The 25,334-nt window shown below is 38.5% G+C and overlaps 1 protein-coding gene across 1 annotated transcript in view; it reads right to left on the bottom strand.

The window, feature by feature from the left end:
- Positions 1-25,048, bottom strand: part of LOC139152511 (atrial natriuretic peptide receptor 1-like) — a 47,207-nt gene extending 22,159 nt beyond the window's left edge. The window contains exons 1-12 of the mRNA XM_070725696.1: positions 24,595-25,048; positions 12,765-12,874; positions 10,828-10,979; positions 9,250-9,457; positions 8,122-8,321; positions 6,411-6,518; positions 5,611-5,746; positions 4,607-4,734; positions 3,604-3,718; positions 3,233-3,314; positions 2,574-2,646; positions 970-1,140 (exon numbers count right to left, since the gene is read on the bottom strand). Of these exons, the coding sequence (XP_070581797.1) occupies positions 970-1,140; positions 2,574-2,646; positions 3,233-3,314; positions 3,604-3,718; positions 4,607-4,734; positions 5,611-5,746; positions 6,411-6,518; positions 8,122-8,321; positions 9,250-9,457; positions 10,828-10,979; positions 12,765-12,874; positions 24,595-24,839 (1,728 nt within the window). The 5' untranslated portion in view covers positions 24,840-25,048. The remainder of the gene's footprint in view (positions 1-969; positions 1,141-2,573; positions 2,647-3,232; positions 3,315-3,603; positions 3,719-4,606; positions 4,735-5,610; positions 5,747-6,410; positions 6,519-8,121; positions 8,322-9,249; positions 9,458-10,827; positions 10,980-12,764; positions 12,875-24,594) is intronic.
- Between the last annotated feature and the right edge of the window lie 286 nt (positions 25,049-25,334).

Raw genomic sequence — 25,334 nt, 5'->3', positions numbered from 1 at the left:
TTTAATTTCTAAAATGTTGCTGTTGAGTGCTTCAAGAAATATGCGTCAGTTGGTTACAATTTGTATAATTCTATTTCAATAACCCCATTCGTGATCCATGCGAACATAAGCTTATATAAGAAAACTAGTAACGTGTTTTACGGTAATTTTTGACGAAATCAAACCACGGTGTAAATTATCGCCATAAAATCTTTAAATTGAAAGGCATGTCACAAACGTATCGAAAGCAGCAATATCAGGATTCTAAAATATAATTAAGTTCATGTTATGCCTGATTTAGGGTATAATTATGCATATTGCATTAAGGAACAATAATTAATACGAATCTGTGGCTAATGGCATATATCGATGGTTAATATCTGCAGCTAGGATTCGTTTTGGATTCTTCTTCTTTGTCGAAAATATCGCCTAGTGTATGTAACTACCTAACTGTACACGCATCATGCATTCATAGCTGTCTGTCACACACACAGTATCCATGCACAAGTACATGTAACTAAAAACACGTTCACTTAGAGTTTTATGCACGTAAATGTACATGAATGTAATACGTATTCGTACATGCATAAACAAAACACACACACACATAGAGACACGCATACAAACACACGCATGCATATCTACATACATACATACATACATACATACATACATACATACATACATACATACATACATACATACATACATACATATAGTCTGATACTGAAACAGACAGGCAGACAGCACAGACAGACAGACAGACAGACAGACAGACAGACAGACAGACAGTCAGTCAGACAGACAGACAGACAGACAGACAGACAGACAGACAAACAGACAGGCAGACAGCACAGACAGACAGACAGACAGGAAGGCTGGCAGCAGGCAGGCAGGCAAGCAGGCAGACAGCAAGACATCCATCCATCCATTCATTCATTCATTTAACAGGCCTATAAACAGTTGGACATTTTTAAAAACATATCTCACCGATTTCAGCTCTTCTACGTCTTCCTTACTTAAATTGACAACATCAACATGAAGTTTCTTCACAGCACAGAGCACGCCTTGGTATATAGCCAACGTTGTGAGCGCTCTATCCGCCTCACTTTGCATCAAGGCAGACGATTTGGAACTTATACTCCCCAATAGAGATGTGTGCTTAAAAAATAGTGAGAACATTAAGCATCATTTAATTGAATTACAATTTTTTTTGAAATGAAGAGAAATCTATTCACTTTCTTGTCGCGCCGAAAAGTAAAGTGCACGTGATGTTTCATTCATAAACACTGATAACTATTGTCTCATTGGTTATTTCTGAACTCATTTTGCTGTTTTTATTTTGACCTTTGAACTGAAGGGCGGCAGTTGATTCTAGATTGATGGAACATATTTGTCACTTTCATAAAGTATCAAGGCATTATACTTTCATAAAGTATCCTGGCATTATTACATAATGCTAGTGGGTGAATGTGACATTGATAATTTTCTTCACTTTATCACTTCCATTGCGACGAAGATCAAAGCCAAAGTCCAAGACTAAGTTGGTGAGAATAAAACCGATAGTTTCTCCGTGGAAGCAATCCTTCCTGCACAATAGTATACGATGCAGACGATAGGATTTGGGCCAGTGTCATATAAAAATTACATGGTTACGCAGACGAACATCTTCGAGCCTTTTTTTCACGATTCAATAAAAATTTGATATAGGCCTACCTCATGACGTTCAATTTTTCACTTTATACCTGCATGTCCGAGCTAGAAAATTTTGGCCGCAATGTACCTTAATTTGTGTTCTTCCTTTGTTGATTGTTCTATAATTTCAAATGGTGAAGGATTCTTTCGCTTAACTGTTCTTGAAGCATTTATATCAGAAACATTTTAAGCTAACGTCAGCATTCGTCGAACGAAGAGTTTTACATGTTAAACACATTTCGAAACTATACATACTATAATAATTTTATCAAAGTGTAGTAAGATAGTATGTACCTCGAAAGTGAAACGCTTAAGTTTTTGCTCAAACTTTCCAAAAAGGAAACTTTCAAACATTTTCTTTCAAATCCAAGATTAAAAATCTGGGGTCAATGTGCGATTTTGGTGCCAGAGAAATAGATAAGCGTAATCTTAAATTCACCGATATTTGAAATTCAAAAAAGATGCCATCTTTGTGTAAACTCTACGGGAAAGTATTCAAATTTTGTTTTCTGCAAAGCTAAGACCGTGAAAAGTTTATTTCTTCCAAGAGCTTCAAAATCAGCACATACAAATAGTAGATCCGAAAAGTAAAGGGACACAGTCGTCGGAACTGCGCTCAAAGGTCGTATGGGACTTATCGACCAATGGCAACACTGTATCCAAGGTACGATGGTGATTGATGACAGTTAAAACATGTCTGTCATATAATTTAAATGTTGCAGCTATGATGATGAGGTGCATCTATATATCGTTTACTAAATGTATTGTTTCTAAACAAGAAACTCACACAGGCGCACTTACGACAACTGTTTCCCTTCAAGTTAAAAATTCAGTCCGAATATCTGTCCTCGAGGCGTATTAGCTCAGTCAATTTGCGATTGCCTGTTTCGATTCCATACCTTGTGTGAAATGGTCACCTCTTCCGATCTGATCTGCCACAGCAGCGCCGACACGTCCTGGCGGAAACGCATTCTAAACACAGATCGTTAAACGAACAGGATTTTAAAACGCAATATCATCAAATATACACGCTCTCATCATTACTAACCTTGACTCGTACGCACAACTTCACTTGAACATGCATTGAACAGAAGAGATCACCACAGCTCAGCGTTCAGAGGTCTGGGCCGTCTCTGAGTAATAATCAGTAATTTCCTGCCGGACCCAGAGCGACATCCGCAATTTAACTAATCTTCACAGTTACCTTATGTTTTCCTAAATACTGCCATGGGTATCCTTTTTGGCCTATATTTTCCCTTTGTCGTTTTCTCATTACATTATATGTATGTATGTATGTATGTATGTATGTATGTATGTATGTATGTATGTATGTAGGGATGCTACGATACGTCAATTGCTTTTCTTGAATGTTGACACAAATAATGCCTACGAACTTTGGTGAGTAATTTTAACACAATGTAACTTTGACTCATCAAGAGCGTGTCTCCGTGCCAATATTCTCACCGTACTGCGGACTAAATGCATAGAATATTCATTACCCCCGTGCAAATATGCAATGACAAGTCTCGCAGTTCAGAATTGATTACCAAATACTGACCTGTAAACGAGCACTGCCGTGACTGAACTACAGATGGCCAGCACAACGATCACTGTTACCGTTACAATCAACACAGTATTGTCTGTGTAGGAAAACAAACGAAACATTAATTACATATTCACAGTAATACTCCACAATCCTCTTCACTTACGTGCAAACGGCGAAAGAAGTAAAATAACACCGTTTTCAATCAGTTCAGAAATGTATTTGAAACTTAACTTTGAATACAGTTTGTCGTTCGTCTTGTTGGTCTAGCCAACAAATGATATCAAACCGTTGTACCTCCGATTGTTAGGAGAGGAGCCACGTCGATTTTTTAGAAGACAAGTGAGTTGTTTCGATATATTTTGATCAGTATGCATGGCCCCTACCTCTGCGTTCACAGTATTCATCAAAAAAGCCGCACTCTGGTCTGTCCCTCGGTGTATCCAAAATGGCGCCGTTCTCACCCTTCCCCCAAATTGGCAGATTGCTGAGCTCAAATACCTAGGCAGAACATAAACATGATGGTGGATAGTTCTCATACAGTTGTGTTTTCATTTTTTGTGGATGATTAGAAAATTTCAGAGATGATATGATATGAATACGTAAAAAAGAATTTATTTATTCATAATTTTACCTAAAACGTATACTGCAATCCGTATTAAGGCCATTGCCAACTCGGTTGAATCACAAGACCTAATTGTGAATTTATGGAACGCCATGCACATATTTTCTCTTCTTTCGTTTCTTACTGTCACTATACTGACCCTGAGACCCCCCGTGATTCTTTCCGTTCCGTCATTCATAACATCTGACTACAATATTTTTGTTTGCGTGATGGTTTGCACGATAGTCGGGACATACACAACATGCAAACTATTAGCATACTGCGATGAATGGGTCGATGTCTGCTCTTCAACATCTTGACGCAGTCATCACAAGTGCTGGAAGCGTTAGGGGAGGGAAACCCCCTCCTTCTCATACACAAAAATTAATATGCTTCAAATCACCGCTTACTGTGAGCTTGTGGAAAAGGCAATGTGTAATATTGTAGACACTTTTGTCTTCATTCTGCTTGAGATACCAGCAGTATACATGATTATAATGCTGTGATTTTAAAGGTGATTATTAAAGATGCACGCCACAAGCTGAAAAGAATTTCAATCGTATCCATGAGTGCGAAAAATTCCTAAAGGCAGATCCGTTGATATCATACAATTATTGCGTTTCTCTCAAGTGTATGTGAATTCACCGCTTATTCTTACTGCAGTTTTTTTGGGTGTGTCCGTCAGCGCTGTTGCTACGGCAACTCATACGTAGTAAGAAATCAAAAACTTCTTTCACCTTTTAAGAACAATTTTTTTTATGTCTTTCTTTTAGACCGTTACTCACTCGCTCTCCATTTTCCCTGGTGTGCGATTCCGCCACTTTTTCCATTTCTCCACTCGATCGCAGGTCCATGATCCAAAAGACAGGCTCTCGGTCACCATTTTCATCCATGACAACGCTTCCCGTCATACCTACAAAGGTCAAGAGGTCAGTGTATCGAACTCAGTCTCCTGTCTTCTCCCTGAGCCATGTGAAAATGATTTTATTTGTTATGAATCATCATCTTGAAACGATGGGCCTTATAGTTTTCCAATCATTCGTGACTGAACCGTGCAACTGTTTCAAGACTGTTGGCAAAAACGACAGAATAATTTCCAATTTCGAACAAAGAATTAAACTCTGTTTCACACTCGTCAGCAGGCTAACTCTACGGATAGGTGTATCATTAAATAAATCAAGAATTTCGTTGATGACTTTCTCATGTAACATATTTTATTGGTATTTCACCCTTGATGTGAGTAAACATGTCATTTAAGGTAGTTTGTGTCTCGACATTGAATGTATTTAATAATTTTCACAAACTTTTCTCAAGACAAATTCAAATTGATAAAAATCCGGGTCATCGTGCAAAATTGTACACTAGAGAAACAAATTACCCATTATTCGCCGATAATTGAAATTCAAAATAGTCATAATCCTTTGTTACCTTTACAGGGCAAAATATTTTTTTTTGATCTTCACAAAGAAAAGCCTGTTGAAACTTTCTTCATTCAACGAGCTATAAAAATGTATTGCAGCAGTTTGATAGTCTGAATATCTGGCCCAAAGGGGCGTTCTATACCTTAACATAATGTGGCCTGTCGTCTAACAAACATTATTACATTTCATATTTAAGCAATAACGAATTTTTGCTCAAGCCGAGAGCTCGCGTGTTCGCCAGCCGTGGCATATCACGAATACCACGGTTCTTTTAACGTCTCGACCAATCAGATCGCTCTATTTGCACCACCAATATACTGATGTGATATAATATCACATTAACTATGATTGCTAAAAGTCACATTTACCTTCAAATCTCAAGCCTTTCACGTTGCTCAACCAAGTTTTGCCATCCCTGGCATCGAAGCCCTGTTGAAGAGTTTTATTTAGCGCGATGGCGTACATCAGCACAGCGTCGTGGAGGTATGGAGAATAGATATTACCCTGTATTTGTACAGACAGTAATAATGATGACACTTCGTTACAATAGCCGGTGGGCCGTGAGGCGTAACAGGCTTCAACGTATACTTCTTGTTTGTAAGAAGTTAGCGTCTATCCTGATTGATGTCGTGGCTTATTTACGCAGCGAAAGACGCTTTAAGGAGTAGAATTAGGACCATATGCGCACAATTTTATGGTGACCCACTTTCAACATGGACGAACTAGAATCGGTGACAAATTTCAGCCTTATACGGTTTGCTTTTTCGAGTGAAAAGAAGGGTGCATTCAGCCTAAGGGTTGAAAGGTTTGATATTTTGTGAGCTCTGTGGGTGAGTTAGCTTTAAATGACCGTGACTAGAGCATTTTTTAAAAGCTGTTTTGGATGTATTTGGTTCAATCACTTCAATAAGATCGATAAAACGTGTCATTACATTTTTTAATCCTCATCGGCAAGATCCAGTTCCATGTAAAATCGGTCATTGGCATGAAGGACACCCAGGGATGTGGAACGTTGATGGGTGAAAGTCTGTCACGTGACTGAAATCATCCAAGCGGAATGGAAGACGATGGAAATGACATAAACGATTAAAAGTTTCGATGCTATTGCTACTTATCGCATCGCCCTTTGTGCGAAGACAGCCATTGCTCAAGGAGAAGATATACATACCCTAGTTCCAGCTGGCAGCGTGTGATTGAACGGTGGTTCTGCCATCTTGACAGGTATGAGATCAAAGAAGTTGTCAATTTCGTCGTTGCTTATTCTTTCGACGATTATCTGCCACAAGGAATGGTTATAATGAGAGTTAACATGTCTATAAACATATCTGCTGGTGCACTTGACCATTCTGATTGGTGCATGAGAAAATAACACATACACGCATACATACATACATGCATGCATACATACATACATACTTATTTTATTATATTTTTTATTTTTATTAATCTCGAACCAACAGGTTGCCCCAATAACAGGTTCGTTTGAAAATAAAAATATAATACAAAAACGAAAAATATATATAAGTTACAACGTAAACAAACAGACAGGAGAATTCACATGAGAAATAACCAAAAAACAGAAACACAGCGAAAGACACACAGAAAAACATCCAGATAAAAGTAATCATTCAGAAAAAAGGATCTTACATAATCCATGACGAAAATTACTGAAGTTATTTAAAATATCTAAATTTTGCTTGTTACAGATAAAATTAAAATATGTCTGAGATCGTGATAAAAATGAGTGTTTCAAGATATTCGTACGTGCTGACACTGGTCTAAAAATACAAACATGCATGCATGCATATATGCATCCATGCATACATACATGCATGCATGCATGCATGCATGCATATATGCTTGCATACATACATACATACATACATACATACATACATACATACATACATACATACATACATACATACATACATACATACATACATACATACATACATACATACATACATACATACATACATACATACATACATACATACATACATACATACATACATACATACATACATACATACATACATACATACATACATACATACATACATACATACATACATGCATGCATGCATGCATGCATGCATGCATGCATGCATACATACATACCACAACGAACTAACAATTACAAATAAATAGTGGCAGGGGATCAGGTGAACAGACATAAAGGTGCACTTTCTCTAAGATATCGGAAAGGGGAATATCACTCTACTGATGAACATCCGCAGCGGTTATAATAGGACGGTACGACGACAGGAAAGTAAAATTCAAGGAGCAATTTTTACCTTACATATTGTAGGATTTTGCTCTTATTTCCCTTCCATCTCCTCGCTGATTAGCATTAACGGTAAATGACGTCAAAATTTCATACTAGCCGGTTTTAGAAAGACAATTTTGTCTTTTTAAGGCTGCTGAATAACGGGCAACTAAAGAACATTAAAATATTCAATAAACACCGCGTTTATGCTAAGGCTCATAGTATTACTTAAAGTGCCCAGGCCATCGTCAAGCACAGCACTTCGATATTTGATAGCAAGAGAAATGACATCAGACCAGCTGCGGTTCTTTGGAACCTGACTGCTGACTCTATGCTTACAATAGTTCAATGACATTGTACTGAATCAGCGCTTTGTCGTGTATGGAAGCTTATATCGCTTCAACGAGCAACTTGCAAACGAACTTGAATCGACGAGCAGAGATGTGGAATTTACCGAAGGCAAATTAATGTGCAACTCACGAATCCGAGCCGAGGTGACCAATAAAAACCTTTGCCACTGGGACCTTCTATAATTGAAATCTCTGCAAACATGCTCGAAGCAGCAACGCATTTATCAAGTTCAAAGGTAAATCCTATATCGCCTCACCTCAAGTACAGCCTCGTAGGCATAGTATGCATCAACATCTCTGTTATCGTTAAACTCCCATGGTTTCTTTAAGCTGCGTTCATCAGCGAAGAGCTTGTTGAGGACAACGTAGACGTAGTCGCCCTGGGCCATGCCACGGTCATGAGCCCATAGAAGGAATTGCCTCTCTTCCTCGGGATTCCTATTGCACAGTACCACGACTGTATGGGAAGCAAGGAAATGTTTATCACGACATTTAGTTTGTTGCTCGCACAAAACATTATTGTTAACTTTCTGCGGTGTGGGGCTATTTGATTGCATGTGGGACTTAATGACTTCTGTTTATTAGTATAGAGCGATGTGTGGTAGTATTCAATATATTCCCTTGCAACGAACAGCGTTATGTGCTCATAACGGACGGGTTTCAAAGGCAGCGAAAATATTTCATTACCTGTGTATGCAAAGTAACCCCCAATGTTTAACGGTTCTTAAGTAGGAATCCCGGGCCGTCAGCGTACTTGTCTTGCCATTTGATTGATAACTTAGCCCCTTGGCAATTTTCTTTTCAAATGTATCCAAAATCATTTATCATTCAGGTAAGAAAGACAGAGTCAGACAGATGTCGCTATGGTAATACGTCTTGAAAGGTATGTAGCATTGAAATTTGTAATGTCGGTTTTTTTATATGCACGCTATTGCGATGTTTGATATGGACAACAATGCCACCGACAGCATAGGGTTAGACTTCCCGCCCCGAAATATGCTTTTCCTGACGATATTAATTAACTTCCCGTGAAAACCTGGCAAATCTTTGGATGCCCAACTGTTATTTGTGTCGATGGTTTGCTTGTACCGTCGCTCTACGAGCGTGAATCGATAAGACCCACCGCAAATAGCTCTTTCAGTGGTTGTGTGTTTCATTTGTCCCGTGGAAGCACTCCCTGGGCTATCGCTCCTAATTTTATCTGTATGCGCGTATTTTGTAGATTTAAAATTCCTTGAAAGTCGGAAGGAAGTAACAAAACACAACACTCGTCTTGGTAAAACACTATCGTTACAGCATATAGTCAAACTACTCCCTAGGCTAACGGTGATTAATGCCGGACGCTGTCGGTGTCCACTCAACCTTGCCAATAACTTTTTTCTTACTTCTTCCGCGCTGCTTGATCTTAAGAAAAACACCGTCGATATCTTCTTCGCTCATCGCATTAAGGTCAAGGAGTTTGATGGTGTCTCCCACGCTGATGTTACTCCCTCGGAAGGAAGACTGCACCGCATTGGCTGCGTACGTGCATACGTCATCAAGGGTCTCGGCATAAACGATGACGCTCACCTTCCATCCGAAGTGTCGGAACATCTGAAATAAATGTATTGAGGAATATTTATCCTCAGATTTTACCCGATACCCTGCAAACGGGAACATTCATTGAACAATGAACAAAAACGTCACGAAACTCTTATCTCTGTCAACTTTACTATGTTCTTGCCTCGAGGAATTTTGCAGCTATCAAAAGGTAATACCCGCTGTATCAAAATATATAATAGATTCGACAACTTTCATCTCAATGACACTATTTTGTAGTTAGGTTTCATATTCACGGTCAAATATTTAATCTCACACAATGCGAATTTTCTATGCCATTTCTATGAAGTTCGCTTTTAAAAGTGAAATTCCGTTATAGTTTGCTTCAATGTGAATCCACTATTACTTCGGCGTAAATTGAAGAAATTCTTTATGAAGAAGTTTAACACTAGCTTATTATTATTCACGTTTGGGTTAAAATGTCAAATTCTTACAGCGTGTCTTTGATTAATTTAAATGATAAACAGCAATGGCGAGCATTGATTGCACATGTTCTCCTATAAATGCTGAAACTTATGAAAATCTTAATTAATCGTCGCTCTACTAAACCAACGGAGCGCAAAATGAACACTGTCCGTCCGTCCGTCCGTCTACCCTCTCTCTCTCTCTCTCTCTCTCTCTCTCATACCGATGTAAGACATAACAGCTTGACTTCCAAACAATAGTATCGACGTAAAATTACACATGTTTTACTTTCCATGGCGCTTAAAGACATCGATCTCATTTCTGAAGACGAACATATGTTAAAGGTTGTGTGTAAATCAACAATGAATCTCACGAACGCGTGACAGCTAAATGGGAAGTACAACGTCTGATCACCATCTGTGTCCGACTCATGCCGACTCACACCATTATGCTTTATTGGTGAAATTTACGAGAGGAGAAAGGGGCTTTCCGCTGATGTTTGCTCAAATATAGAGTTGGTTAGAAACTGTGTTATTCCATGGCTAACGGATTAAAGTGACTTTGCTGGAGTAATTGGATTGTGGCGTATTAATTATAAAAGCTCGGTAAAGACCTCACAAAATCACAAGATAAACACTTGTCTGAAGGTTAAGCTGTAAATATTGTTATTTAATAAAGTTGGTAGTGGGGGGGGGTTCAGTGGTGCTCGACTTCGAGCGAAGTACAGATCTATAAAACAGAATCTGTATACTAAATTTGTGTGATTCTTTCGAAAAGCATTTGCTTTGCGCGATAATTGTTACACGTGGTGATGTATAGTTTGAAAGCCATCAGTAGTGAGTTGCGAGATATTGGTGGCTTCCCAGCCAACTTGTTTCACGTTGAATTAAACTGAAACGAGTGCTTTCGAGTGCTACTTCAATCTTCGACGATTTCCTAATTCAGTAATTTCTCGTTACCTCGGCGCAAACGTTCCCGACTTTGTTGAGCGGTCCCATGATTCGTGCCATCGTGGTGAATTCGGTCTTGTCGGCCAACTTCGGATCACGTGACACCCACGCCACGAAAGGCAAGTTCCAATACGAGGCTAGATGTCCCGCAGGGACGGCAACTGTTGATGGAACAGAATATTAAAATAGAAAGTTTGAGGGCAATTAATATGTAAAAACCCAATTAGTGCCCTTGTAATTTGTCATTTGTAGATTTGTTATTCGCTAAAATTGCATCTATACTGAGATTTAGTGTCTGCCATCACCTACAATGCAAGCTCGAGGCGAGGAGGGTATTGTGCTTGTAAAATTGAAAGAGTTATCTGTTTTCATTTTTTTTGCAACGTCGCCATACAATGCTGTGTCTGAAGTAAACATAGATCAAGAAGAGACTCCCCCGCGTCTCTCTTTCTTCCTTCTTTGATTTATTGATCTTTCCGTTGACATTTAAGGTACGGAAGTGTTGACAACGCTCATCCCGTTCATAAAAACAGGGACAGTTTGGACACCCAAAATTGTCGTGATCACACCTTGTCTGAAACACGTAAACACTTCTCCCACACTCAACAAAATCTTAGGTCTGAATCCAACATCCACTTTCGAGGCAGGATGGTGGTGTTAACCCGTCCTCTTCTCAGATAAGTAGTTTAAGTAGTATTTATTGAGTCTGCCAAACTGCAAAGGACGTCGGTTTAGATATTTTGTTTGTCGCGAAATATTGAAATAGCCAGAACACTTACAACCGACAGGATTGTAATATCAATATTTTCCCTACTGTGACAATATTTTGATAGATCTTAACTACAGATTATGGTGTGTGCTAAGAATCGCTCATACGAATCGGCCAATCACACTCTGGAACACGGAACTAGGATAGTTGCTAATGGTATTGTTTCACCTTTTCCAGCACTGATTGATTTGAGCACGTCTCAGCAATCAAGGCTTCGAACTGACAGTCTAATTCTCTTGTTTCTATTGTACCCTACGGGGCTACAGGGGATGCTGCCCACTTCACGGAAACCCCCAACGGTACACAGGTAATTCATTAACACACAAACATGTTTAAATAACAAAAAAATCTCATGGACGGCCGATGGAGTTGAAAGATGACTCTACGGCCCGCAAGTCCCAGACGGCCCCCTTGTACGTCGGAAATTAATTATCAATGTCTTTGTTATCGCCGAATGCACTTTTGGTGAATTTCGATTTACATTGATACCTGAGGGTACGTTTTATTATTGCTGTCAAATCGGAAGCTTGATAAGAATCTCTGTTATGAGTTATTTCCTTGATTTTACCAATGTCTTCAGCTTCAGTTGCAAAATATCACAGTGCGGATTTTGAGAAAAATGACTATACAAGAGGAATAAAACAAAGAACTTCAGACAAGGGTCGAAAAGCGGAGACGGCAAACGCAGTTGACTACGAATATAATTGGGCGAAACAAGAAAAAACAACGAAGATTTCAATATTCTTCTGTATGTATATAAAAAGGAAATGAACGGAAATCTTTGATTTCAAGCTACATTGCCTTTAACCTTTTGTGTATTTTTCGGTATTTTGTTGTGCGTCTGAAAAAAGGATTTTTCACTTGCTCTCCCAAATCATAATGGGATGCCTATAGTGTACAACTGTCAACAATCTCAAAGTGTAATCTCAAATTTTATTGTTGACAATCAAATTTAAGTCCGGACTAGTATGCAAATGTGTATACAATCCGTTGTGTCAGTAACGTTAATGTTCTATAAGTCAACTTACCTGACGGAAAAGAATATGACAATGTACCTATTTTCCAGGAGAATTAAGATATTATCAAAAGTTACATCGATTGACCCTTTCAAAATAGTTAAGTCTGACGTAATGTCAGAGCTATTGATTGATCTAATTTAAGTTATACACATACTCACCAAGTGAACAGGGAGCTCCCATGAAGAGATCAACATTCTCAACATATCTGAGGTCGACCGTCAGACCGGTACCGATACGAGGATTGCAGTTTGCTAAAACCCAAACCACACTGTAAATAAAAATACTCAACATTATATACAAGCATCGTTGCTTTTAAAAGTGGCTCAGAGGAGGATGTACCACCTGTGACTTTATGATAGCACTGCGTATTATCACTCAAGTACCTCCAAATCAATCAATCAATCGGTCGATAATCAATCATTCAATCGATTACTTGGGCAGTTCCACTCGATTGATCAAAAACTTGAATTGAACCCATTACATGCCGTCTGACAGAGGAAAGGCTAATCAAATGATCTTTCAGACATCGATTTAATCTACAAATGGTATCTCATCTGCTTTTCTTTTTACATTACACAATTTTTGTGAGTAATTTGCAGTATTGCAACATTCAGCTAAATTGCACTTAATGCTTTTAAGAAATTTGAAAAATATGAAAATCCAATTATCCCAAATTAGTTCCAATCGTGTTTGTTTCAAAAAATCCAGCTGTAAGAAGATATGCAGGGCAAGCCGATACGGAGCGACCATGTCTAACTACCTACCTACATACTGAGAAAGAAATAGTAAAACTGGTATTATGTTATCCATTAATCTGGCATTCGTTGATAAGACCTTTGAAGTAAAGTCTATGGTGACAGATGTTATAATCGATATAAAATACAAAGCAAATTTCATCTAAATTCACCCCCGCGGATTGAGAGTCCGAATGTCTCTAACCGAGCCGCATTCTACCCAAAATCAAAGGCATCTTTAGTATTGAAACCATGAGTCTTCCTCCTAGATTCAAATCACAGGGTTCACTATTTCTTCAGAAGCAAAGTTCCAAGGTTCATGGGGGATGAAATGCTATTATTTGGTTTGGATTGGAATGTGAGTGCCGATGCCTTGTGTCGGTAAGGTCAATTCTTTATATTTGAACACACTTCAGACAGAAGAGTAAAAGAATTGTATCTTTTTTGTCGAACAAAATAAGATAAATGAAGAGTTCATAAATCGTAGAGATTGTGAAAAATAAGCTTACGTTAATTAAAAGGAATGAGCCGTAAAACCAGCTCAACTTATCATAAAAGAAGTTGAAATACATTCTCTGAGATAAAAAACTATCCGGGCAGACAAGGTTCAATGTTGATGGGCGGGTTGGTTAGATAGGTAGATAGGTAGGTAGGTAGGTAGGTAGGTAGGTAGGTAGGTAGGTAGGTAGGTAGGTAGGTAGGTAGGTAGGTAGGTAGGTAGGTAGGTAGGTAGGTAAGTCGGTCGGTAGGTAGATAGGTATCTATGTAAATAGGTAGGTAGGTAGGTAGATTGATCGACAGACAGACAGACAGACAGACAGGCAGACAGACTGACACACATGGAAATGCATAATGTAGAGTGTATACATAGATTATGCACAATTCCAACTGAATGTCTTACAGTTCAAGTCAAATATATTTTGTCCCTGTGCAGAGGAGAAACGACCCCACAGTTTCTGAAACGCTGATATTCAGCTTATGCAGACCTTTGTTGAATTTCACTTTTTGAGGAGTGACATCGTTGACTGCAATGTCACAATGACCGTAAAAATGGGTTATGTTGGCCTGATTTACGTGTGCGTTGTATAGTATGTGGATTGCTTTCATGTTTAACGGGACCGTACGTGATGAGTCAATGGAATCTTGACTGTATGGTAGTTACTGTATATCCACATAGTATATTTTTCGATTTACCGCCCACTTTAAGCTAAACTGTTCATCTTCATGTAAATCGATGTACATAAGATATACAATCTCTAACAGAGGTGAATGTCGATGTGTTTTGTCAAGTTGCTTACTCACAGAATTGGAGAGCAGGATGTTTGTTCCTTTTGTTGTGGAGTCTATGAATTCATCTTCACTCACGATTTACCTTCTCATTATACCCAACATCTGATTCATTTACTCGACTTATTGAGAAGTTTTGGAGAAGTTTGTGTGAATCCGATGTGCAGAGCTTTTGTCAACCATTCGTTGAAGGTATGGGATTGTAATGATTCGCCCCAAAGTCAGAAATCGATAGCGCGCCTACAAAATATGCATGCGCACTGTAATTGGACGCCCGTAGTCCTACGCGTGCGTGAAAATATCAAATTTACGAAATTTAAGAAATACGATTCAACGATATCGGCTCACCTCTCACTTAAGTTGGCGTTGTGAAACGCAAAATATTTCAACAAAAAACTGAAAAGGCTTTCAAGGGTTCACTGCAAACGTTACCTAGGTTACTCGACACCGAAGCGATTATTTGTCGCAACGTCCTCAAAGCTAAATTAAATGTACCATCGGTTTCGGCAAATATAATCTGAAACTATCTTATCATTTGTAAAAAAAATCGCGATGCCAAAAATGGGGTAAATCTGTTTCTGGCCATAGTTGACATAACTTCGACGCATCTGTCCTTGCCTTGCTCCCCATTTCGGTGTGTTGAGCAAAATCAGAACAACAGATTTCCAAAACAAACACGAGTACTGGAACAACCTAATGAATCAGATTAACAAAATCACAATTCTAGATATGAAACTTTCTTCCTACCATATCATCACGAAGATACAGTATTTTGTAGTCAATAAAAAGACAATAATTCGCAGTATCTCTCACCAGAGCGGTTACGGAGGCAGGAATTGTTTTGATAAAGGAAATCGCATTACCACACATCACTTTATAAACAACTCGTTTCATTTCTTGGCCTAAGTTGCGTTGCATGACAGCGACATTTGGTGCTGTTAGATTGAAAATTCTGTCGGGCCATAAAGTGCGATTCTGTCACTAAAAGAAATTCATGCCGTCATCGTGTTTTACTTGAATGTATCCCACCCGCCTTGCTTCTTCTCATAGAAAGGCTAATTTAAAATACTCGAGCTACACCAGCATCAGATAAAATATTTCACAGTCATATTTTGTTTGAACGCTAAATGATCACAGTGGGCGTTTCCATCTCAACTGCGAAGACCACTTTTACAAGCACTTCCCCACCTCATGACACGGTTGCTGTGGTTGATGCGGCAGTGAGTTAGCGATATGTCAGCGACAGCGCAGCTACAGGAATTTCATTCGCTGAGATTGATCTCAGCGTTCTACACTTGCACAGTCCACGGTAGCGGTCAAGGTACCGAAAGTGGGGCCTGCCACCCCCTCCCTCTGAAATTTAAAATTAAATACAAGGCCATGGTCACTTCTTGACCTACCATAATTCTCTATTTAAATTTTGTCAACTCTCAGCTCCTAGAGGCAGCAATCGGACCTGACGGTATAGTGATTGTAGCGGTATAGTCCCAAATGAACCTCACATTTTTGGAGCAATAGCTAATATTGCTCTACACATATATGAGAACCTCTGTAGTAAATTTGGTACCTTTGTCATCATTGTAACGTTATTCTTGTTAAGCCAACCGACTGTCATTCATACCTCGAGGGGAGAGAAGCATTGAACTTTATATTGTCTGGCTTGTCAAAATCTGAAGATCCTTAGTTTTGTCCCTTCTTCCGTGGTGGGCATGACTAAGGGATGGACCATTAGACCTTGGGAGGGGGGTGGTCACAATGAAATTGTGAAAAAATTTTTTTTACTATTGTAAATTTCTGAAATTTTTTTTTTCCAATTGAGATTAGCTGTGCAAATTTTTTTTTCAGAGTAAATTTTCAGATTTATAATTTTATTTTAGTTCGTCGCTTTCTGAAGATAAAGAGGGCAAAGATGTGGTGCCAAGCTTCACAAGCGGCCACGCAAGCGGTCACGGGGGGGGGGGAGGTCAGGAGAGGGGTGTCCCCCTGCTGCTGTTGGAGCTTTTGAAAAATAGAGATTAAAATGGTGTTATCTGGTGGCACTTTGGGAGTATTTTTGCGGGGGAGGTCAGAAGGGGGTGTCCCCCTCCTGCAGTTGGAGCTTTTGAAAAATAGAGATTAAAATGGTGTTATTTGGTGGCACTTGGGGAGTATTTTTGCGGGGAGTGGTCAGGAGGGGGTGTCCCCCTCCTGGCGTTGGAGCTTTTGAAAAATAGAGATTAAAATGGTGTTATTTGGTGGCACTTGGGGAGTATTTTTGCGGGGGAGGTCAGGAGGAGGTGTCCCCCTCCTGCTGTTGGAGCTTTTGAAAAATAGAGATAAAAATGGTGTTATTTGGTGGCACTTTGGGAGCATTTTTTTCGGATTACACATCTTCCTCTGAAACATGGTCTTCTTGCTCCTCAGTAGCTTCCTATAGTTTTGAAAATTGACTATTTTGGTTTCCTGGCTTCCCTTTCTACTGCGTGGTGAAATGCCTACATTCACCCCACCAAACATCATGCATATCTCATGATTTACAATTTACATGATTTTTACAAGCTGAGAAGCTAAAATAAGCTAAATAATATAGTTAAATTTGCATATTTGTGTTTTTAGAGCAATTGTTGCCCTTTTTTGATCAAAACATCTGTTTCTCTGTAGCAGCATGTCCAAATTGATCGGATGTGTATAGATGTGTTGAAATTTCGATATTTGTCTTTTTAGGGCAATTTATGCCATATATGGTCAAAAAATCTGTATTCTCTGAAAGGGCTTGTCCAATTTCTTTGAAATTTGCTACACAAAAACGATTATTCATGCAGATTTATTCAGTATTTGCTATCGAGAAACTTTCAAAGTTCAACCCTTTTGTGTGTTTTTGTGTTGGGATTTGTTGGATAGATGGCATTCTACGTAGTATATTGTTGAATGTTAAAATATGTGTTGCTGTTGTTTTTTGAGGCTGTTTTTTGAGAAAAAAGAATTGAAAATGCCTTTTTAAAAGCAAAATAATACATAATGACTTGATATGTTGTTTATCATTATTGACGTGTTTCTACTTGTTCACACCATTCTTGCATTCATCATTGCAATAAAATGCTGTGAAAAAAATGAAACTGATGTGGCCTGCATCTGTTTACCTTGATCTTAAAAGGCAAATACAACTTTCTGTCTTGACAATCATACCATAGTTTCAATGTTTTACCTAGTGTACCTGCTTGGTTTGTACGCAGGAAACAAGTAGAAAATAGGCTCTATAATTTCATAATTTTCAAGTGATCAGAATACAAAAGTCCTGAAAAGATAAGATAATCACAACTTCCAGTATAAGGGATACAGTCACTCTAAATGTATAAATTAAAATTAAAAATGTGCCTGGAGGATGTACTAAAAAATACAGAAAGTTGCTTTCTGTCGGTAAAATCTAAAAAAATTCAAAATTTTAAAGACTTTTGCAGATTTTTTTACGCCTTTGTCTTCTTATTTATTTATTTTTTTATTTTGCAAAGTAGTTGGAAGATTTTTTTCCCCCTAACTTTCTGCTCTGAATTTTTTTTTTCTGTTTTTGACCACCCCCCTCCCAAGATCTAATGGTCCGTCCCTAATCGCTCTATGCACTCCATGCACTTCGGCATGTTTCCAGCGAGGCTTCTTACGATTAATATAATGGGTCAAAATATTCTTCACGACCGCAAACTCGACCTAAAATAGAAACTTACCCTTCTATCCGAGGCCCCGCCCCCTACCTTCAACATGTAACCAGTGATTGACCTCTTGGTGTGACCATATAGGCAGCCCGTTCATTCTGATAACAATATGCAATATGTGATAAAAGCCCCGTACTCAGAGTTAGCACAGAGCATGCCCCATCTGCCCGAAGCGGTAGCTCGTCAAGGTCGTATTTGTGCGAGCTTGTTTTTCAGCAAAATGAACTCGCTCCCTCGACGATGCAAGCTTCCATCGAAAACAGATTAAATTGACTGCATCAAGATAGGTTGCGAAAAGTGTACAAAATGGTTCAATGTACTATTTGTATACCTTTTTTGTTATGTAAGTTACAAAAAGCAGAAGATATTAATCCACTCAAAAAGCATCATTGCATCTATGGAGTTTATTGTACACTGTCACACTGTCTGCAAACTTGTGAATTGTTCCAAACACACGATACTGGACAAGATGGTTATAATAATAATTTCATATCCTCTTATTTTTGCCAAAAAAAACCGAATGTGACTGCGTGTGATGTTGTGATTGTTTTAAGTGAAAAATGACCTCAGAGGGACTTCTTTGGATGGACTTAATATTAATCATTTATTCCGCCGTTAAGACCTGTAGATGGCATATCCGCACCGTGTAGCTCAGCCGTCGTAAACTACTTCTGTTGCCAACAGAAATATATCTCCGTCTCTTACTAGTATGAGAAGGTCTGTGCCATACGCTGTAGTGAAAAAAACCCCTATATTACTAGGAAGTAACTTGTACAATAAAATGCACAAACAACACAAATAGGTTGAACAAACCCACTCAGTATCGATTGAAGAATTTAACTCAATATAAGTCCTTGAATTAACTAGCCATTTCACTGGCTCCGACAGTAGGTAAGACAAAATTTCATAATCTAATTTCAACCCACTTGATGAAGAAAATCAACTGAATTTGCTTTTCATCACGTATCCGGCGCTACAAGCGAGAAAGCTAAGACTAGAGACAGAATTTGTCATGCTCTTACTCTAAAGTGTGTTTGAAGCGTGTGGATCGATTCGCCACGATAAAAGAATAAATCAGTAATATTTAAAGCGTTTGTGATCATATTTCTGTCGCTTTATATCTGTTGAAGCCCTAAGTTCAAAACGTGTCGTGCCCCACGCAGCTTTCATAATTGCGTAAGTAATAATCGAAGTATGGTGATTGCGAAGTGTAACAAGATTGGAATCGGGCATTTGGTTGCCACTTAACGTAGAATGCGCCTCGGGGACAGACATTCGGACTCTCAAACTTTTACAATACATTTTGGTCTACCACATATGGGGGCTTATATTGAAGCTGATCGAATCTAAAGTTTTCAAAGAATTATTTTTTATGAAAATCTAAAATCTTAATTTTCCCAACAGAGTTAATACATTGATGGCTGCCATTTTGAATTTCAAGTTTCAAGTTTGCAAAGTCTTTCAATATCGAGGCGCCAACTACCTTAAGCTTGCCGATGGTCACACGGCAGACAAATTTTAAACTTCTCTACTTCCAAAACTAGCATCTGAAGAGCATTCGAGTTAAATCCGAAAACCAGGCAATTCAACATAAACTGACATCTCTAGTGCCATTGATTAAGCAATATGAGACATCCAATTTCTTTTCGAGATTGATATTTGAATTGAGACCGAGATTGTGATATTTTATTGGATCATGAAACGTGTTGGACTAGCCAATACACATAATATTGCCATTTTTGTTATAATTACACCTAGGTGTGTACAGACAAGAAAAACAACGCGAACATTTTGCCGTCTTCATTCTTAATATACATCAAATTGGCACCTTTTGACTTTATGCAACTTGTATTGCTTCATGTAAAATTCCAACTTCAACGTAGTTACGCTCTGACATAAACTGAAACGGCTTCGTTTTTGTTCAGCGCAGACTTTAAAATCTTTCCCTACAGAGCAAGTTCACGTCACGGTGTAGGAAGTAAAAGGTAGTGTTAACTTTGCCGATAGAGCAATGGAGATGCATAATTAATTATCTATGAAAAGCGTTAGGAAAGAATTTGAGTCAGAATTTTTCAGGGTACTAGTATTTGGAAAGTAGGGAATAACCCGGAAGATTGTTCTAAAATCCGGCACGGTGACACCATCGTGTATGACAATAATGGAATCTTTGCATGTCACAACTCAGTTGAATGGGCGGACTGGCACCATCCACTTCAAATCATCGACCTTACGGTGCAGATCTGCTGTGGCAACGAGGACTTTTATCGTCATGAGTCTGCACATTGTCTTGGTAAGCTCATAAAAACGCTGCTACGGCGTAATACCTTCACATCTCGCCGTATTCGGGGTGAAGTTTGCTATGGTGGCGAGGGGAAGTCACAGATGTATCAGTGAACCCAAGATGTAATATCAATATAATAATACTTGATCAAGTATTCAATACTGACCATAAATGTAATATAACACGTTTTATCTAATGTGTAATATTAATCTTATCATGTAGTGACGCGTTAACCCAGTGTGTTGTACCGACCAAATATAGTATTATAAAGGTTAACCGGATGTGTGCTGACATTTACACGGCCTCTTATACTACGCAAACCCATATGTAATATGATAACCGAAATTGTAATTACCTTTAACCCAATTTTCACTTAAATATCCTATCTATAGTGCGGGCCACTTGTTGATACAGTGTGTGAAGTAATGTGACCGACGTTTCGGTTCGTTCTCGAACCTTTCGCGGACTTTGACTGCGCTGGGTTTTTTTCTGCGAGTACATGCGTAAAAATAGAATGTCATAATTCCTCTGCCAGGAGTCAGACAAACTTCCTTTAACTCGTCGGTCGGAAAACTGAAAAGTAAGGTTTAGTTTCATCAGTATTTTTCTATATCTGTTTGAAACAATAAATAATGAATCGTTGTGAATGACGACCTCCTAAGATTGAAAAATCAATTGAATCAAAATTAAGTACGACTTAAGACTCCCAGCACATTCGGTAACAAGATTCGCTGCAGGGCCGGGTTTATGATTATACCTAGCGTTCCTAGCAGTCGCACTTTGATAAGGATTTTCCATGAGGACGTAAATCGGCAAGGGACACTTAGAAACGATTTAACGAGATTGGTGTCTCGCACGGTATCTCTATCACCCGGGAGCTACTGAAGATAGCTGTAAATTGGCAATTCTGCCAGAAGCTTCCATTGCCAGTGTATGACTTTATCATGGCGCATTTTTCAATGAGTTGGTATTTTTTGATCTCACAGTAATACGATTATATAGAATTTGGTAATATGCATTTCTTGTGTTGTTGTTTTTTTTTAATATCATTCTTCATCGTATTTTCAAGTCGTCAGACGAAGGGCATGCGCAGTGATAGCATCATGTATGAAGACTGCTTTCTCCAGCCCCTGTGATGTGAGAGGGAAATGAGAAGCTGATCATGTTTTATTTAGCTCTACACAAATCTCCTTTTTCCGGATTACAGGGGCTGCGAAAACCTTTAACTATATAAAGATGATTATGCCTGTACGCTTTTTACCGATATTCGTGATATTTTTCTTCTTTTTGTCAACGTTAAAGAGATCTGCCTGCCTTGTAAGATGAGTACGAGGCCGTACAATCCCAGCAAGTGCAACAAGGCATAATTTTAATCACCCGTACGTACGCGTCAAATTAAATCGTAGCTTTTAACCTGTCACACACGAGATAAATTAGCTGAGTGTGCAAATTTTCATTCAATTCTTTTTGCTTAGATAATTTACTCTCGTGCACTTGCGATTCTCATGAGTTCTCTTTTTTGTGCCGTTGAGCAAAATATTCAACGTGTTTGATATTTTTTTTCTTCACGAGCAAAAATTCCTAAAACGTAGGCGGGAGAAAGCAATTTTCCTCACGTCTTGTTACTAACGTGCATGCATGGAAATCACATGATAGTACAAAATGCCGCCCCCATAGCATTGAAAACAATGATTTCCTCGTCGCTTTCAACGCTCGCTGATCAAAAAGTACCCTTATACAATACATCTGAAATATCTCGTAATACAGAAAATACAATATCAATTAATGCATCTACTAAATTGACTAGCACGAATGCCTGCGTGGCGGGAAAATTCGGATGGCACATACATTTGCCTCTGAGTCTGTATTAGAACCTTTTAAAAGTATCATTTATTGACTATATTTCTAAACAAACACACACACAAAACAAACACCGTTCTTTATTGTATATGGAAATAATCAATTACGTAACAAATAAAAAACGCATAAACAAACAAACAAACAAGGTGCCTGAATACCCTATGGCCGTAATCGTTGACTCGTAGGGACACGTGATCGACTTCGAGACCGATGTATGTGCGGTAGAGTAACGATGTGTCACCTTTCCACACATGCACTTCACGTGAGGAACATTGCTTTCTCCGGCCTAAACGGCGAGGAATTTTGCTAACGAGGAAAAACATCCTATACTTTGGATATCTTGTTCAACGGCGGCAAACGAGAGTAGATTGGCAGAGCAAAAAGCATCGAATGAAAATTTGCTCAGCTAATTTCTCTCGTGTGCGGTAGGCTTTATTATTTAATCAGTTTGTAGCTTTGGCTTCTAATGCAGTTTCATGATTAATTACATGAGAGTTGCCTGATGAAGTGATTTCTTTTTGTTGGTACTGGAGTTTCCAACGGTCATCAGGGACTGAACAGAAATTACAGGGGCGGGGTCACGTATTTTAAAAATGACGCTGCGCGAAAAATAGTGACCCTTTAAATTTGTTTGCGGGAAAACAAGTGACCCACCCAAATTTTGTTGTGCAAAAAACATTTACCCTCCCCCTGCGTGTCACAGTACATATCACTGATATCTTAATTCATATATAATTTTTCTCATTTAAACTATGAACCTTCAAAGAATAACGGTACTTTTTAATCCTTTACGAATAATCACTTTTGTGCAAAGTTTCAAGTAATTCGATGGAAAAGATTACATTTCACAATAAATAATTCTATCAACTACTTACAGTACAATTTGCTATTCAAAATCAAAAGGGACAACAGTCGTAATATTTCATTTTCTTTGGCATTTTATTGTACAAAGAGCACGATTATTGTTTGTCAAGAAACCTATTACTGTCAAAACGTCAATATTTAACAACATTTACATATAAACGCACAGATAAAGCAAGTTTTTTTCGGGGGAAAAGATTAATAGTTTAACTACGATGAGACTCGACATAACATTTCTGGGTGAATTCCAATGTCATATTTGTTGTTCACATCTGCTCTTTCGAACATCCTATTACTATCAATTACATTTGTATCAATTGTCAAATACTTATAAACGCATAGATTTAGCTAGTTTTGTTTTGTAAAAAAAATATTCATAGTTTTCTCATAGACTGCCATGTCTAGTAAATTAACATTTTCGGTGAAATTCCAAAATCGAATTTCTTGTACACATATGGCATGCACGTCTTTAAATGCACAGATATTGCCAATTTTGTATTTGATAAAAAACGTGTTCATAGTCTGCTCATAGACTCCCATATATAGTGTATCAACATCCGTGAAATTCCAAAATCATATTTCTTGTACACACATACACTTTCTTGGCACTTTAAGCAATGTACATTAAAATGTACATCAACTTGAAACGTATATAAATGTACAGATATAGCTTATTTTGTAGAGGAAATTTGTAAATAGTTTGCCTAATAGACTCCCATCTATTATGATTTGATATCTTTGGACGAAGTATATATCGGCGAAATCTTACCTTCTAATAGTTACCCAAAAAATGGTGACCCTCCCCAAATGGCATGCGTGAAATTTCATGTTACCGATCCCCTAAACCAACCTCAGTAATTTCTGTCCAATCCCTTATTATACATTATTATCCGTGTCGTTTTGCTACCCCCTCTCCTTTCAAATCCTTGTTGCAACAGGTCAAGGGAAGCTGGATAAACGAGGATTTTTAAGTATGTTGTTATTATCATTTTACATGTATATGGTGCATTGGGTTCCTGTCCTTTACAGTGACAATTTCAAAACTCGATAAAACATCTATACATCACATACGTTGCCGTAACCAAAACTTCGCATTTAAGTCAAGGCTCGTCAGTAATTGTATGGTGAACAGTTCTTTCGTTCTTTTACGATATGTTCCTGTGCCAAGAGCGACGAAACGGAAACATTTGACGGAGGCTGTCTATTCTGTTAAAAGGTTTTTCAAACAAGACAGTTTGGCTAAACCATTCAAGGTTAATGAGTGGAGCAGTCTACAAACCTGAAACTGTCGCCGGGCAGGAGATTTGGATCAGCCTCGATCTTCTCGATGGCGATTGTCGTAGCACTGGCGCCTGTCTCCCAAGCGAAGGACTCAACAAACTCCGGCCCTGTCGGGACGATCAGTCCGATTTTATAGTTTCTTGCTTCAACCATGGTCCACCAAATCGCGAGAAATAGTGCTTTGTTGGATGTCATCTTTGCGAATTTCTCAATTAAAGCAGACCATTGACTATACTGTCGCATATGCACTGTGGATGCATCAAATGTAACTGTTCAGGCTCTATGACGACGGGTGAGAAATGATAACAATTACTGTTAAAGTTCTTCGTGTCGCTTTTAAAACACGATATTTTTTTCTGATATTTTGACGTCACAGTCAAAGTCGTCTGATGTAATATGATTCCACTGTGCTGGTAAGGTATCGTATTGTCTTCAAGCTGTCTCAATGTCTTGTATGTGTCGTAAAAAAGCAAAATGATTCTTACACAGATAGGCATAGGCAGAACATATCTCCAGATGGCGCTGTCACTTTTCATGCTATTCGGTACTTCACTTCGTTGTAGTTTGACATACTCATGCAAGCTTGAAACTAAATTCTACCGTGATTATTAATTTTATATCATTTTACGTTACCCGATTAAAAATACATTCGCGACCGTTTTGACTTTTCATCACTTTTGCACGTAGGCACTCATTGCCGGTTTGTCATCAGGCTGCCTATGAGCCCAGCGCTGCAGC

The sequence above is a fragment of the Ptychodera flava genome, chromosome 16 (assembly GCF_041260155.1).
Source record: "Ptychodera flava strain L36383 chromosome 16, AS_Pfla_20210202, whole genome shotgun sequence".
NCBI lineage: Eukaryota > Metazoa > Hemichordata > Enteropneusta > Ptychoderidae > Ptychodera > Ptychodera flava.
This window is presented reverse-complemented; position numbering and strand designations above follow the sequence as displayed.